This window comes from Drosophila persimilis, unplaced genomic scaffold, assembly GCF_003286085.1.
Source record: "Drosophila persimilis strain 14011-0111.01,24,50 unplaced genomic scaffold, DperRS2 tig00000700-arrow-arrow-pilon, whole genome shotgun sequence".
NCBI lineage: Eukaryota > Metazoa > Arthropoda > Insecta > Diptera > Drosophilidae > Drosophila > Drosophila persimilis.
The window spans coordinates 622,964-638,587 of record NW_020825340.1 but is presented as its reverse complement, the minus strand read 5'-3'; the positions used below and the strand labels follow the sequence as shown (position 1 = coordinate 638,587).

Here is a 15,624-nt window from a genome sequence, read left to right as displayed (position 1 = left end):
GGCCCTCTACGATTATCTGGACATGAAGAGCGGCGAGCAGGCCACATTTTTACTGTAAATGCAACCAGAACTTGTAACCAGAACCACCAGAAAATGAATCCAAACGAAACGCAAGAAACTCGAATATTTGAGCGGATTTTATTCTTAGAACTTTAGCGAATGGAACCAACCAGCAAAACCAACCCCCAAAAATAAGACCCCAAACAGAGTATTTTATGTGTGCGCGAATGAGACAAAAAATTCGAAGAGTGTGGTGTGGTGTGTGAGTGCATGAGAGTGAGTGATTAGAATAGATGTTTTTTTTTCGTAGTTGCTGCTCCAATACCAATCCTCGTATACGTACGTACGATGGAGACACGATAAGAATTAGGAGTAACGTAACCCGTAGTTATCAAACAAAACCTGCAGTCTGCAAAGCGTAAAACAAAACCCAAACTTCTCAGTGTTTTTAGTGTTTTTAGTGTAACAGAATAAACAACCAAACGAAAAAGAAAGCCAAGCAAAAAAGTTATTGGAAAACTCTATCTCCTACAATAGAATCCTCAAGTTTCCACTTGAATAATTCTATATTGTTCTCAATTGTTGTTAGCATTTTCTCTGTGAAGAAGTGTAAATAGAAATACGATTAGAGGACTACGATCCAGAAACCAGAGCAGATTCAGAACTACTCGTAGAATGTAGCACCAAAACAAGCCCACAGGCCCACAAACCCACAGTGAATGTCTAGTTATAGAAGTTTCCCACATATTCGCTTCAATTTACGATATGTAAATAAATATATATATACATAAATATTTGCCATATGCAAAACATTTTTTTTTTTTTTTTATGCAAAATCTACATACTAAGTGTAATAATGTTTAGCAATAAAAAGTAGTTTCTATGTGTGTTTCAAATGGTTCATGCATTCAGTTTCGGTGCCCACACCCCTGCTTTGGGGGGCATACGAAGTGTCGTATAAGAGACATCCTTAGGTTTTTCCTTATCGCTTATCCTTTCGAGATGGTTGACTGTGATAGTTGATTGTACAGTTAAACTCTTACATAATTTTTTTTGAATACCAAATAATATACGAACCGAATATTTAAATAAATAACATACTATTAATCGAAAATCTACACATACTATACGCATATACATACAGTATATATAAGTATATAGTATATTTGTGTGTAAAAAAATAAATCTTTTTAAACCCTAAGTCCACGTTTAACTATAACATTACCTACAAATATGAAATATGTATGTGTGTAACCATTTCAATGTGTGTGAATTACTAAATTCAAATGCAAATGCCAATGCAAATGCAGCAAATCCATACAAGAAATACCACAAGGCGATCTTAACGCCATCGATCTAGATGTATACAATTTTTAAATTCTGAATGTAATCCCCTCAAGAATTAAAAAACATCAGCAACGCCCACACACCGAAACCCTCTAAGAATTTAGTTAACTTAAGGCAAAAACTTTCAACCAAAATAAAACCCAATTCAAAACGGTATCCGTTCTTATTTGTTAATCTCTGTGTATATTCGACAAATGATCAAATTGTTATTTACAGCAAGTGGGACAAGAATCTACACTCGAAATCGGACTAATTGCTGGTATCACTGGGAAGTTCACTGCGCTTCCTTGAACCACTTGAACTCGTAGTGCTTCAGGCTGTTGCCCTCTGGCAGCACGTTCTTGTCATCCAGTTTCTGCCAACTGATGTGCGGCTGGAAGCCAAACTCGTTCGCTATGTACTCGACGGTCCGTCGCACGGCATCCTCGCCGATGGCAAAGTAATTTCCCTCTTTGTCGCCATTCCGACTGCCCTTTTCCTCGTGCCCGTTGTAGTCCAGAATGTACTTGAATTTGTACAGATCTCCCACTTCACCCGATGCACTGGCAGCAGAACCGCTTCCACCTGGTCCGCTTCCACGGTATACTGCTCCTGCAGCCCCACTACCACTTGAAGAACCCCCATGTGGAAAGGATCCTCCTGGTAAGCTTCCACCTGTTACTGCACCGCCAGCTGCTGATCCAGCTGGGCGACTTGCAGTCGTCACAGCGCCTCCAGATACTCCTCCAAATGACGGAGATCCACTCGGGAAGCTTCCACCTGATGCTGCACTCTGTGGTGTACCAGATACACCTCCATTTCCTGCATTTCCCTGAGGGAATGCGGCACCTGATGCGCCACCCAGTCGTGAACCAGATACGCCTCTATTACCTGCATTTCCTTGAGGAAGGCTTCCAGCAGAGCTTCCGCCTTCAACGGCAGGGTTTCCACCAATCTTCGTTGCTACGGATTTTAAGAGAAAATATACATTGTCTTTAAAGGATTTTGTCTCCTTTCACCCTCATGGACTTACGGAAAGCATTTCCGGTTGGTCGAACAGCGCCTGCTCCAGAAAGTCCGGTCTGCGTTGGTATATCTGATAAATGGGAAATTTTTAGTAAGGATACAAACCTCCATGTAAAATGCATGTAACGTAGTTGCTTGGTTCCAAAAATAATCGCAATAAAATAAACGTTACTTTAGCGCCACTGTGCAATGAGGTCTTTGAACAAAATTTCCCCCTCACTCTACTCTACACATACATCAGAAATCATCAGATATACGGCGCCAAATCGGTGCAGACCCACTTTCCCAGGATGGTGGGGATCCAGACTGTCGTTCGGCACCAAAATCTCGACTTCTAATATGAGGCCGGTTTTTTGCAAATTTAATGATGTAACCATCATGATTTTTTGCGAAAATCGTGATGAAAAGGATGTCCTTTTTTCTGGTGCCAATCGGTCGGCAGGACTCTCCCGATCACGCAGAGCCATGCCACGCTCCGATCGGCTGCCGTATGGCTGAGATATAGCGTGCAGAAAAAACAAATATTCGAATGATTTGCACATCCAACCATTCGGCGGAAGGCTATATCTCAGATATATGGCGCCAGATCGGAGCAGGACCCACTTTCCCAGGATCGTGGGGATCCAGACTGTCGTTCGGCACCAAAATCTCGACTTCTAATATGAGGCCGATTTTCTGAAAATTTAATGATGTAACCATCATGATTTTTTGCGAAAATCGTGAGAAAATGGATGTCTTTTTTTCCGATGGCAGTCGATTGGCAGGACTCTCTCGATCACGGAGAGGCGTGCCGCGCCCAGATCGGCTGCCGTATAGCTGAGATATAGCGCACAGAAAAAACAAATATTCGAATGATTTGCACATCCACATCTTCGAAAGGCTATATCTCAGATATATGGGGCCAGATCGGTGCAGGACCCACTTTCCCAGGATCGTGGGGGTTCAGACTGTCGTAATAGTAATTCCCATTGCTTTGGCTTACTTAAGGGATATCTCTGGTGTGGGCCCAGTGTGTATGTTGTTCCTGTGTGCAGTTGTTGTTGTGTGGTCTGTGTCGGTGCGGAATGTGCGAATAGTGCTGAGGGTTGTGCTCCCAACCCGAATCTCTGTCCACCAGCAGGATGAGCCGCAGCAGGGCTGGGGAACGCGGCCGGATGCGTCTGGTGCACAACATTACTGGCCAGCGGCACATTCGAGTGGCTAACAGCGGAAGTGAATGGGGAACTCTTCTCGCTGGTTGGAGCAGCGGCAAAGATTTTCACCTGATTTGCGGGTATTGGGGCTGGCGGGACAATTGTCTGATCAGCCAAGGACAGGGGAGCCTTAATGCCGGCAACGAATGCACTCGCCTGCCTCACAACATCCGCATCCAGTTTGATGTTCAACGGGGCAAAGGTTGCCGCTGCTGTCGTGGCATAGTTGAAGGCATTCGATGGTGACGATGAAACCTTTTCACCCGTTCTGAAGATGCCCACATCGTAGTCTACTTTTGTGTTGCTGCTGGGAGTTTTCGAATTCTGCATCTGACTGATCACGTGACCCGTGACGGCGGCCTTGGATGTGGTGTATGTGGTCATGGCCAAGTCGAGACCAACTTCTATCCGCTTTTTGAGTGGCCCTGGATTCGTTGTGGGTGCATAGGTGCTGGTGTATGTGTTAGTGTAGGAATTGGTGTTGCTATTCGTGTTTGTGTTTGTGTTCGTGTTGTGCTGTGTTGGTGCTGGACTGTGAGTGTGGCTCTGACCCTGTCGCGATGCCACCTCAATGGTTTGGGCAATGGACTGTCGGAAGGGCAGCTGGACATTGAGTCCATAGTCCTGCGAGCCCGTTTGCAGCCGACTGGGCGTTAGCTTACCTTCGGGTCCGGAAGCCAGCGGAAAGGCGGACGAAGACGGTGCCAGCGGCTGTGAGAGCGTGCGAATCTCAGTTTTGGGACTGCCCGACGCTGGCGACTTCTTCAGGAAGCACCCCGAGCAGGCCTCCGTGTTGAAGTTGTACTTGGGCAAAGCTGACGGCTGCGGGGCTCTTGGTGTGCTGGTGGCGGTGGCAGCTACGGTCTCTGGAAAGAGATGTGGCAATGTAGGCGGCAGATATCCGTTTAGGTCAAATGTGGATACTCACTGGGTGCGATGGGTCCTGCATAGGGATAACTCTTCATCGACAAGATGTGAAACTTGCCCTCTTCGTCGGTGGCATAGACCGTCACATGATAAATACCATCGGCGGTGATGAACCCAAACTCGCCCATGACAATGCCTCGTTCATCTGCGAATCGGGAAACGAGATTAGCTGAGATTCATATACATTCTTTTATGTTCGATTCGAATATGAAAGCGAATTTGGCGGCGATCCGTGTCTTTGAATTCTTCTCATAACCAACCTGCCCCGACAGGCCCATAAAGATTAAGATCTAATAAACTGTATCGATAATGACGCTCATAATTTGTGAGCTGGTTTTAAATCCGGCGACTCGTCTCCCCTAACCCTTCGGACCCTGCCTACGCATGAATAGATCTTATGCTGAGCAGCATTCTTCAAGATTTTTAGCGTGGCTCGATTATACTACATACATACATATGTAGTACATCTTCTCCAAAAGAGGTGTGACTGAAAATCATGCATCCTGGCTAGCCACCCACTCGATTGGTTTACGATTCCGAGTTTTTGGCCTCTGTGGCCTTTGGGGCTTAAACTGGTTTCGGATTTGGCTTTGGCTTTGGCTTTGGCTTTGGCTCTGGTTCTGGCTTTAACCCGTACTTGCTAACACGTTTGAACGGCTTTAATCAATTGGCTTTCGCTTGTTTGTTTTATATTTCGGATATGGCATCGTGTCACTTTCGCATTTGTCACGATCGATTTCAGTTAGATGGAAAAAAAATTATTCTTTTGTTCTAATAGATTGCCGTTCGAATTGCTCATTGAATTTAGCCGAATAATGGAAACTATTAAATTCAAATCAATATAAATGAACAAAGTTTTTATTTCAACAATAAAAATAAGTGTCATCTGCATACTGATATCGAATTTAACTTAATATTCAGATTTATTCAGAGGGGCTCACGCCTTAAAGTATGCTCGAAAAACGGTGTAATAGAAAATAAATGATATCATTTTTGATGTTTGATAAAAGAGGTTTGTTATGGAACAACTTCTAACAAACACATCTCCCACACAAGCAAACATTCACAACAAGTTATCCAAGTCGATAATCGATGAAATTTGAACGAAATTCGAATTGTGGACTCAACTCTGGCATTTTATATGCCAGAATTATACTTATAAATATTGAAATTCGGTCGTTTTTTTATTTTGTGAATTAGCATTAACTAAAGAAAGAAAAACCATAAATAAGGCAACGCTTCTGTGACACGGCTACATGTTATGCAAATGGTTCAAGTTTTGTTTTCGTTTTTCTGAAAACTTTATTACCGATTCAGCATAGAAATAAAAATCATAACGACCATGCCATATAGACAATGGAATGGTCTTCTGCCAGAAATCCGCTAATTGCTGACCGTCCCCGGGACGAGACCGTCCAGTGCTGACGGTGACGATGACTGTTGACTGTTGACTGTCGCGAGTATTTCAATTGCTGGTGACCTGTCGCTTAGGTGCAGCGCCCCTGCAGCAGCAGCTGAGGCAGCAAACGAAACGTGTATTGTGTGGCATTGCACAAACCACTCGGTACAAAAGTCAAAAGTTATTGCCTTTTTTTGGCTAATGCTGTTGCACTTGCAGAGACTGGCTGCATTCCTGCATCTGCCACCAGCTGCCTCTAACGACCACTGGGACGACGATGACGCATCTCTATTTACATATTTCGGTTTTGGTGTCAATAAGTGAACGCACAGTAGTCAAGATATGCTAATGGTTTAATTAGCGTCATTAGCCCAGCTGTCTGTCACTCACCTCTCTGCTCTGCCCGATGCTGCTGCTCGTCGATGGTGAAGCCAAACTTGTAAGGACGCACGGTGGTCACGGCGGCCAGGACATGGCTCAGACACAGCGCCAGCAGAAGCTTGAAATGGATGCGTTTAAATAATTAAAAAAAAAAAAAAACTCGTATCACTTTCACTTACAGCACAAACGATGGTCACTGATTTAAGATTCATTTCGATGGTCGATGGTTGATGGTCGATTTCGATTTGTATTTATATTTAAATTAGACACAAACTTATTTTATTTTCACGCCTCTTTAGTATACAATTATCGACTTCTTTTGATCAAGCGAAAAAAAAAAATAAATAATTGGGCAATTATATATGAGTATAAATATTTGAATTTCAAACGGATAACGACGCGTTTCTCACGAGATTTTTCGTTTCGGAGCAAGCGTCACAGAATGGAACACACCCCACGATGTTCGGCAGCGAATTGACAATGTTGATAATATTAGTTAAACATTATAAAACATTAGAAGCGGACGTAGACGCTCGTCTGCCACTGCCCCTGCCTGTTGTCTCGCTCAGCTGGCTCTGTATGTGTATATGTAAGTGTGCGTCTGCGTCTGCGTCTGCCATACCAATCTGGTAGCAAAGACGAGAACAGCAACAGCAACAGCAACAACCGCATCAAGCCTCTCAAAACATCATCCAAGCCTGTGCTTATACTCGTATATAATATCATGCACACTGCATGATTATTTATGCGTTTATTTAAATCATTTGTCATGTATTTCAAGAATATTATTTGCATCAACGGGGACGGGACCCCAAGCAAAGGCAATGAAATAGTTTACAAATTAGTTAGAGACAAATTTATATATCAACTTCCTTAGTTCTCGCGATGAGTTTTGGCTCATTATATGTATGTACTCTTACGAGTAAACATCAAATGAAAGGCATTCAATAGTCACTAATATTCTGTTCCGTTTGATCTAATCATGCGCGTAGTCGTAGTAGAGGGTGTTGAGCTTCTTAAGATTCATATATACATACATACATACATAAATGTATACATATGTATATTTATTTAGTGCTCTGTTTGTTCGACTGATTCTTCGATTCCCAGAACAAATGGATAATGCTACTGCGTTTCTGTATTAACAGATTTTTCACTTGTTCTCCCCTCTGCACTTGAACTACGCCTCTGGGTTTTGAGGTATCGTCAATCATCGACCGATATGTGGTTCTTTCGAGACATTTTTGGCTAATTTCCCATTCTGCATGTGCCATTTTATAAAATGGCTGATAAAATATTTATTGCTTGACACCTACAAAACGGAACGATTGTAGGTTGTAGATTGTGGGTCCAGGCACAGCAATCAAATCGATTGACTATTTGCTGTTAATTAAACGACTCTCGGCCACTTGTCGGCTAACCTGTTGGAGTCAATCAATGGGCAGCCACGCAATCTGATGGATGAGCAAATCAGAATGCAATGAGGAAGGTGTTTGCACTTCAGGGTGCATATTATCGACCCGCGATCGCAATCAGCGGCCAGCGTGTCCTCTGCCGGATGCTGGCAGCCAATTGTAATTGAAATATTGCTATCAAGTTTGGCAATGACTGATGATGTGTGCACAAATTTGCATATTAATTGCAATAACTGTTGCTTTTCAGAGTGAGAGCATAAATAAATAATTTGCATAAGGCACGAGCTGGCACGAGTCAATTAGTGTCGCTAGCCGTACGCCCAAAAGTATGCCATACAAAAAATAAAGTTTGTTTCCTAAGTCATTCGATTGGCACATCATATTAGTGACACAGCCTGGAAGTAGGCAACGCTTTTTGAAGAAGGGAAACAGAGTAAGTCAGTGAGTGAAGAGATAGTACGTGGGGAAGAGAAAGAAAGAGAGAGAGAGAGAGAGAAAACTCATTTGAGAGTGTGTGTGAGAGAGAGCATGTGTGTGGAAGAGAGGGCGTGGGTGTGGGAGAGAGAAAGGGAGAAAGAGAGTGCGATTGATTACTCAAACACACTCAGTGCCACACAAAAATTCATGAATAATGGGAAATAATGCTTGCTTAGCTGCGACCTTTGTGAAGCGCATAAAAAGGCCCTGATAAAATATTACATAGTTTGTAATATAATATTGAGATATAATATATAATATTTTATTTTAAGGCAAACAAATTTTTTTTACGGTTTTTATATTACGAATTTTCCGTAAAACGATCTTCTTTTTGGGTCCTTGAGGTTCGCTATTTGCTATTTTGATTTATGTATGTATGTGTGTTTATAGTATACTAACTGTACCCAGTCACGTTTCGCTGTGGCGCATATTGTGGCTGCACTGATAAGAAATGAGGATCTAATACTTGTAGGTATACAATATTTAAAATCTTCAGTTGATCTTCTCCCGTTCTCGCCAAAACCGAATTCCGACCATATCCGTCTCCCAATACACCTCTAGATGCATTACCCCGGATGCTTAGTCTGTCCGTGTGGAGAAACAAATTTCCAAACCAACTCACACTGATTCAAGTTTGTTTAAAAATTTGGCCACGCAGGCCCACAAAAGGCGAAAATCTGTGGCTGTTCATATCTGTACACATACATTTCTGAAGACGAGAAAAGCCCAAACGCGGAATCAAAAAGAATGGCCATATCTAGCAGATTGGATCTGGATCAGTTCATTATTATAGCCAAAATGAACAAAACGATTTAGAGCGGCTACACTACTCCTTCCACGCGACTACTCATTCTCCCTCTTTCCTTCTATCTCTCTCTCACTCTTAATCATGATGTGTGTGCCTCTGTCGGAAGGGAGTGAGATAGCTGTTATTGTGAGAAGTGCGAGAGAGAGACAGTTGTAGAGGAATAAAAAACAGTAGAGAAAAAATGAAAACAGATGGAATATTATAAAATTGGAATAAAACAATTCATTAGCACTCATAATTCATTAGCATTAGAGCTTATTTAGCGGTCGTGGCTCCTCTCTTTCTCTGTATTCTTTGGGCATCTCTCATGACAAGTGCCAGCTAAATTCAAAGAGAGAGCCCCCAGCGATAGCAAAAATCAAACAGAGAGAGACAGATTGCGGCAGACATCGCAATACATCGGCTCTGATACCAATTCCGGCGATTACGTAAGATAAGATTACATATATTTATACTGACTGAGTACCGGGTATAAACGTGGAGCAACTGCCCTTGCCGCGGCTTTTCTGAGACTGAAATTTCAGATCAATCGGTGCGGGGCTTTTCGTGTTTTTATGTGAGCTACAAACAAGATACTCAAAATGGTATATTAAATTTGTCGGGAAAGTGGACGTGCGTAACCCCCAGAAGGAAGCGTTTCCGACCCCGTATAGTATATCTTCTTGATCAGCATCAATCAGCATCAATAGTTTGGCTGTCGCTTTAGATGTTATTTCGATTTGCCACGAAGGTAACTGCTTGAAGGCGGTTCAGAGCTTCCCATATTGCAATAACTTCCGCTTGGAAGAGGCTGCAATGGGTTGGGAGCCTGAAGGAGTGCCTTATGTTTAGCTGTTTTGAGTCGATCCCTCCACCAACCTTGTTGTACATTGAAATTGAATATAATCATATGTTAGGTACTCATTATTTTCTTTAATATTCAACAATTGACTTGGACTTTCATCCTTTCGAACTGGATCGAGAAGACTAGATCGCTTTTGGGATATTTTTTGGGGATATTAACAGGGGACTGAATCAAAGTTGACTTCTGTGGATTAACTTAATTGGCAACTGGCAGATGAGCGCCGGAGGGCTGGAAACCGTTCTCATCGGCGACCCAGTTGACGGTGTAGGTCTGTCCATCATCGGCCACAAACTTGTACGAGCCTCTGGAGACGATGCCTTCGTTCTCGGCTCCAATGTTCTTCAGCTGTCCCTCGGACTGGACGGATGTTCCATCACTGGTCTCGTAGCTATCCAAATAGATAAAGATTAGAGTCGATCCTTGATGCTGAACTTGAATAACTTACACATTGCTGAAGCTCTCGGGTCCGACTTCGGAAATCTGGCGGAGGACAGTCACATCATCGGCAGGAGCGGCAAGAACCACGGCGAAGAGGGCAACGAAGACAATGAGGAACTTCATGGTGATTGTTGGTTGTTTGCTGTTTGGTCTTCGGTTCTCGAATGATACTCAACTATGGCTAGGTCTACTCTTTTATAGAGACAAATATGTCGCTATTATTTAATATGCAGCAGCGGAACTAGTCAAACATGTACCAAATATAATAGATTTGATCTACGAATAGAGCTGAATACACGGAAAATATTAATTTTGAGTATACATATATATTTTGTATATAAAATTGGATATATTAAATTTGTGGGAAAGTGGACGTGTGTAACGCCCAGAAGGAAGCGTTTCCGAACCCGTATAGTATATACAAAATGTATTCATGAAATTAAATAAAGACTGTTTCTCACTTAAATTTTTTATTTAAACATTTGACAAGACTGTAACCTTTCCAAAAATAAACAATTGGCATTCATATATTCAAAAAAATTCGAGCTATTCCATAAAAAATTAGCAAGATACATATGTACTTATTATATTGACCAGTAGTGTATCTTCTTGATCAGCATCAAGTATCAGCCATGTCTATCTGTCCGTCTGTCCCTCCACCTTTTTTGACGCCAAGTTCTCAGAGATCTATAAGATCTATAAGATCGCTTGTAAAATTCAAAATTTTGCCCCGCCCCCATAAAGAACGCAAATCTGTGGCATCCACAGATTCTATATTATTATATTATATTTATTCTATATCTAGATCAGATCGCATTATTAATATAGCCAGAAGAAACAAACAAATTTGCAGTGGCTACGTAAAACCGTCCACGTGCTTACTCATTTTCCGTGTCTCTCTGAAATACTCTTCGTTGTGCAATGTGGAGAGGAGCCATACAGACTAAGTCTCGAGTATCGCGACCGTAGCTGCGAATCACAACGTTCCCCCTCGTTATATGTATAGATTTCAACTTTCAATATAGTAGATCAGCTTTAAAAGCCAAACCCATATAGACATTATCTAGCTGTAATATTTCATCCGTGGTGCCACACTATTTTATATAGTTTCTGGAGGAAGTGTAATTGCGAAACAAATTTGTTTATGTACTCATTTTTCTTTAATATTTAACAAACTAGGGCTTTTGACTAAGATCCTTTTCCTTTTGAATAAAAGGTTTGGGAAATCGGTCTGGGGAAAGTAACAAGGGACTCGATGGCTTTCAAGCTGCTTGCGAAGGAAGCAACTCAACTTAAGCCTCAGGGGCCACGGGCAGATGAGCGCCCGAGGGCTGGAAACCGTTCTCATCAGCGATGTAGGTGACCTCGTAGGTGACGCCATCATCACCAATGAACTTGTAGGAGCCCTGGACTGCGATGGCCTCCTGCTCGGAGCCGGCGTTCTTCAGGACTCCCGATTCCTGGGCGGCAGTTCCGTCGCTGGTCTCGAATCTATCCAAATTGAGTCATAGTTAGAGCTGATCCTTGATGTTGATTTGTATTAAGGACTTACGCATAGCTGAAGTTTTCGGGTCCAACATCCGACTCAGAGCGGAGGATGGTCACATCTCCGGATGGAGCGGCGAGGGCCACGGCGAAGAGGGCAACGAAGACAATGAGGAACTTCATGTTGATTGTTGGTTGTTGGTGGTTTTGGTCTGCGGTTCTCGAACAGATTGCGACGAATGGTACCAACTGATGGCTGCTCGAACCCTTTTATAGTTCGCAAGCTCTTCGCGATTATTCAAAGTGCGGCGGTCGAACTAGTCAAACATGTCCGAGTCCAAAACATAATCGGCAAAGTCAATGTTAATGTGATGTGTCTGGTTTTGGGTATTCATTTTTGCTTGGAGTTTGGTCGTTTAAGAGCCTAATACGAAGTTTTAATATATGCTATGCTGAAAAGTCAACTTGAAAAGAATCGAAACACATAAATATTTCATTATTTAAATTTACAAACACTTTTTTTATTTGCCTAGCATTTTTTTTTAACTTTCAATAAATCTGTAACAAAGCTTCGCACAAAGTAGTCCCAATGACGTCAGAGAAGAGCCAAAGATATTTTAAAACGTGTGGATTCTGTTGTTTCAGCTTTGATACTCTCACAGCTAAAACCGATGGAAAAAATTATTTTTGGGTTTTTGGGAATGCTCGCTTTATTCAGCTTAAACTAGCGATGGCTACAGCAAGTCCTAATCCTAGGCCACCAGTCGGAACTTTGGATGATAGCCAGTCTCGTCGGCCGTGAAGCTAATCTCGTATTTCTTGCCATCAGGGGCCGACCAGCTGGTGGTGCCCGTCACAGAGATCGCGCCATCATCCTCGGTGGCGCCGGGCTTTACAACGCCCTCCTCAGTCCGTGAGATGCCATTGCTGGTCTCGTAGCTAAAGTCCATTAAAGAAAGTCCACAATTAGCTGATTGACTCAAACACACCTCCCATGTAGCTATACCCACGCGAAGGAATACTTGTCCACGCCATTGTTCTCGCTCTCCAGCTTCAGGGTCTCCGCCTGGGCATCGTCTCCGGCTGGGAGGGCCAGGCAGACACCTGCTGTCAGCAATAAAATTAGACACGTAGAATGGGAAAGCATTTTCAGTCACACTTCACACTTAGCTGCACTTTACTGAGCTGTTGATCGATTGCTCGGGCCCTTTTATACGGCGGCGGCGGATCGTCAGAACTTCTAGATAATGTCCTCATCGGCAAAAAATGCAAAAATACTCGTACGAATAGTAATAAAAACAAAAGAAAGCGAATCAAGAATAATGAAAAATTCAATAAAACACATTTTAATTACAGATTAACACATTGCATACCCATCATCAGGGTGCAATCGGCTAGGGAGAGTATATGTAACAAATGCTCTTTAAAAGCCTCTGCATTCTATGTCATCATCTCTGTATAATGTGTACATATTCTATTAAATAAATACCACACTTAGAATATCCCATCCATGAATCCAATAGAAGATTGTAACTAAGAACTTTAAAAACAAGGGTGTTCTCTAGTCGACAGTCTTTTATGTTAGCTTTTGCTATTGCTCGTCGTGCATTGTGTTTCTGCCATTGTCATTTCTCATATTATCATCGAAAGACTGAATAGATGTTCATGTATTTTATTTAGTATTAAAATCAATTAGTAGTCAATCACCCGACCGTTCCCAGACGTTCTGAAACTCACTTCTTTCGCCACGACACTCGTACTATTATTTAGTAGCTTCAACATCAATTTATCATAGTGCAATATAAATAGTTTTGATCAAATATCAGATCCATATTTTATACAGATCTATTCCTTTTCTAGATTTCCAATTGATTAAAAATAACCATTCTGTTAAGTTTAGGTACTCAGTTTTCTTTATTATTCAACAAATTCAAAAAAAAAAATGTGGGTCTTTTGCTTAGATTTCTTTCCTTTAAAATAAGGATTCGAAAATCGGGGTTGAGGAAGTTTTTGGGGAAGGTAACAAGGGACTTGGATGGCTTTAAAGCTGCTTGCGAAGGAAGCAACTCAACTTAAGCCTCAGGGGCCACGGGCAGATGAGCGCCCGAGGGCTGGAAACCGTTCTCATCAGCGATGTAGGTGACCTCGTAGGTGACGCCATCATCACCAATGAACTTGTAGGAGCCCTGGACTGCGATGGCCTCCTGCTCGGAGCCGGCGTTCTTCAGGACTCCCGATTCCTGGGCGGCAGTTCCGTCGCTGGTCTCGAATCTATCCAAATTGAGTCATAGTTAGAGCTGATCCTTGATGTTGATTTGTATTAAGGACTTACGCATAGCTGAAGTTTTCGGGTCCAACATCCGACTCAGAGCGGAGGATGGTCACATCTCCGGATGGAGCGGCGAGGGCCACGGCGAAGAGGGCAACGAAGACAATGAGGAACTTCATGATGATTGTTGGTTGTTGGTGGTTTTGGTCTGCGGTTCTCGAACAGATTGCGACGAATGGTACCAACTGATGGTTGCTCGAACCCTTTTATAGTTCGCAAGCTCTTTGCGATTATTCAAATCGCTGCCGAACTGGTTAAACATGTCAAAAGCATAATGTAAAAAAAATGTGATATTGGTTTTGGGTTAGGGCTGAGTCGTTAATAGTCTAGTCTGTGATACTATGTTTGCATAAAACCATTTCCCGCCATGACTTTGAGGCAGATGGTCCGCTGCTGTTGTGCTGCCAGGGCACTGTTTCAAATTGAATTCAATATACATATATACAAAATCTGATTCAGTTTAAAAAGTAGGTGGTTATTTAGAGGTCTGTGCCTCATAATTATAAACCATTTTGCACTTTAAAAAAAACAGCCTATAACAGAACCAAAAGAATTACTAAGCAGACTCTTTGTTTTTTTTTTTTTTGTTTTTTTTTTTGTGAAAGTTAAATAACATTAATTAGTAACACTCCGTGATTTTTGTAAGAGCTTTAGTGGCTTTAGCGCTACATACTTTTAGAGCCATATCGCGATACATATATCGGGATATGCCCGTATGCGATATCAGAAAACCTTATAGACCAAAAGATAATGTGAGCTAAGTGTCGTGTAAAAAGCGTTCAAGGTCCAGGAACCAAGGAACTTAAGCTGGCAGCTCAAATCATAAGTTTTTCTTTTAGAAACATTTTTCCCGCAACAAAAAGAAAACGTGCCTTGACGTGGTTCAATAAACAATACGGTTATCAATAAATAAGATGCTTTGCTTTTGGGTCTGGATATCTAAACTAGAAACTAGTATTCGTTGTCAGACAAAGCTCTGCGAAAAGTGCCTAGCCAATTCATTTGTAAAACTTTTCTGAAAGTTATGAAGGGCAACCCCAAGTGTTGTAGCCTTGTGCTGAGAGCTGTACAGGAGCAGAACAGCTGTTCCACCGTCTCCTCCTCTTCCTCGTCTCTACAGCTACGGACAAAATCATTACATGGGGCTCCCAGCCTATTTGCGTGGGTGCCAATTTGCGTAATGTTCTTTGAGGGAACGGGCGACTTGCTGCACCTTTTTCTGCCCATCTTGCAGAGCTCAGAGGTGCCGACATGTTGGCCGACTTATTCGACATTGTGGCGCAAGCTGCCAAATATTTTCTGTGAGTCGCCTTATCGCTCTTTTATGATAAACCTACAGATGGCCATGCACATACGAATCTCCTCTATGTCTTGGAGATCTGGGCAGCACGTCTGCTATGTCCTACTTTCAATGTGCTGGTGACCCGGAACCCAACGAAGGATGATAGAAAATTGCTGAGCCTTCTCTTAAAGAAATTTTCGGCAGTCTGCCGCAATAAGCGATTTGATCGCAGCTCTGCTGTCGCTTTAGATATTATTTCGATTTGCCACGAAGGTAACTGCTTGAAGGCGGTTC

At 42.4% G+C, this 15,624-nt stretch overlaps 5 protein-coding genes across 5 annotated transcripts; all 5 read right to left on the bottom strand.

The window, feature by feature from the left end:
* Positions 1 to 1,533: 1,533 nt before the first annotated feature.
* On the bottom strand, positions 1,534 to 6,480 carry LOC6601442 (protein lethal(3)malignant blood neoplasm 1). Its single transcript, XM_026992086.1, has 6 exons — positions 6,432 to 6,480; positions 6,262 to 6,370; positions 4,474 to 4,617; positions 4,208 to 4,411; positions 2,360 to 2,422; positions 1,534 to 2,289 (listed from the first exon to the last, which is right to left on the bottom strand). Exons 1-6 carry the CDS (start codon positions 6,462 to 6,464, stop codon positions 1,622 to 1,624), a joined length of 1,221 nt encoding a protein of 406 aa, XP_026847887.1. The 5' UTR covers positions 6,465 to 6,480; the 3' UTR covers positions 1,534 to 1,621.
* Positions 6,481 to 9,854: 3,374 nt separating this feature from the next.
* On the bottom strand, positions 9,855 to 10,393 carry LOC6601443 (larval cuticle protein 65Ag1). Its single transcript, XM_002026409.2, has 2 exons — positions 10,242 to 10,393; positions 9,855 to 10,184 (listed from the first exon to the last, which is right to left on the bottom strand). Exons 1-2 carry the CDS (start codon positions 10,355 to 10,357, stop codon positions 9,992 to 9,994), a joined length of 309 nt encoding a protein of 102 aa, XP_002026445.1. The 5' UTR covers positions 10,358 to 10,393; the 3' UTR covers positions 9,855 to 9,991.
* A 991-nt stretch (positions 10,394 to 11,384) lies between these two features.
* Positions 11,385 to 11,980, bottom strand: LOC6601444 (larval cuticle protein 65Ag1). The gene is made up of 2 exons (XM_002026410.2): positions 11,787 to 11,980; positions 11,385 to 11,725 (listed from the first exon to the last, which is right to left on the bottom strand). Exons 1-2 carry the CDS (start codon positions 11,900 to 11,902, stop codon positions 11,527 to 11,529), a joined length of 315 nt encoding a protein of 104 aa, XP_002026446.1. The 5' UTR covers positions 11,903 to 11,980; the 3' UTR covers positions 11,385 to 11,526.
* Positions 11,981 to 12,403: 423 nt separating this feature from the next.
* Positions 12,404 to 12,884, bottom strand: LOC6601445 (endocuticle structural protein SgAbd-6). The gene is made up of 2 exons (XM_002026411.2): positions 12,730 to 12,884; positions 12,404 to 12,658 (listed from the first exon to the last, which is right to left on the bottom strand). The coding sequence occupies exons 1-2, from the start codon at positions 12,864 to 12,866 to the stop codon at positions 12,472 to 12,474; spliced, it is 324 nt and encodes a 107-aa protein (XP_002026447.1). The 5' UTR covers positions 12,867 to 12,884; the 3' UTR covers positions 12,404 to 12,471.
* Positions 12,885 to 13,791: 907 nt separating this feature from the next.
* On the bottom strand, positions 13,792 to 14,182 carry LOC6601446 (larval cuticle protein 65Ag1). The gene is made up of 2 exons (XM_002026412.2): positions 14,052 to 14,182; positions 13,792 to 13,990 (listed from the first exon to the last, which is right to left on the bottom strand). Exons 1-2 carry the CDS (start codon positions 14,165 to 14,167, stop codon positions 13,792 to 13,794), a joined length of 315 nt encoding a protein of 104 aa, XP_002026448.1. The 5' UTR covers positions 14,168 to 14,182.
* Positions 14,183 to 15,624: the final 1,442 nt, after the last annotated feature.

Bases quoted from the DNA above. Each gene is read 5' to 3' on its own strand.
- LOC6601446 (XM_002026412.2), bottom strand. From the start codon at position 14,167: ATGAAGTTCCTCATTGTCTTCGTTGCCCTCTTCGCCGTGGCCCTCGCC. The intron at 13,991-14,051 runs GTAAGTCCTTAA...CAATTTGGATAG, and splicing joins CCCGAAAACTTCAGCTATGC to ATTCGAGACCAGCGACGGAA.
- LOC6601443 (XM_002026409.2), bottom strand. From the start codon at position 10,357: ATGAAGTTCCTCATTGTCTTCGTTGCCCTCTTCGCCGTGGTTCTTGCC. The intron at 10,185-10,241 runs GTAAGTTATTCA...CTATTTGGATAG, and splicing joins CCCGAGAGCTTCAGCAATGT to CTACGAGACCAGTGATGGAA.
- LOC6601444 (XM_002026410.2), bottom strand. From the start codon at position 11,902: ATGAAGTTCCTCATTGTCTTCGTTGCCCTCTTCGCCGTGGCCCTCGCC. The intron at 11,726-11,786 runs GTAAGTCCTTAA...CAATTTGGATAG, and splicing joins CCCGAAAACTTCAGCTATGC to ATTCGAGACCAGCGACGGAA.
- LOC6601442 (XM_026992086.1), bottom strand. From the start codon at position 6,464: ATGAATCTTAAATCAGTGACCATCGTTTGTGCT. The intron at 6,371-6,431 runs GTAAGTGAAAGT...ATCCATTTCAAG, and splicing joins CAGTGACCATCGTTTGTGCT to CTTCTGCTGGCGCTGTGTCT. The intron at 2,290-2,359 runs GTAAGTCCATGA...TAAAATCCGTAG, and splicing joins ACCAACCGGAAATGCTTTCC to CAACGAAGATTGGTGGAAAC.
- LOC6601445 (XM_002026411.2), bottom strand. From the start codon at position 12,866: ATGCTTTCCCATTCTACGTGTCTAATTTTATTGCTGACAGCAGGTGTC. The intron at 12,659-12,729 runs GTGGGTATAGCT...AATGGACTTTAG, and splicing joins GTGGACAAGTATTCCTTCGC to CTACGAGACCAGCAATGGCA.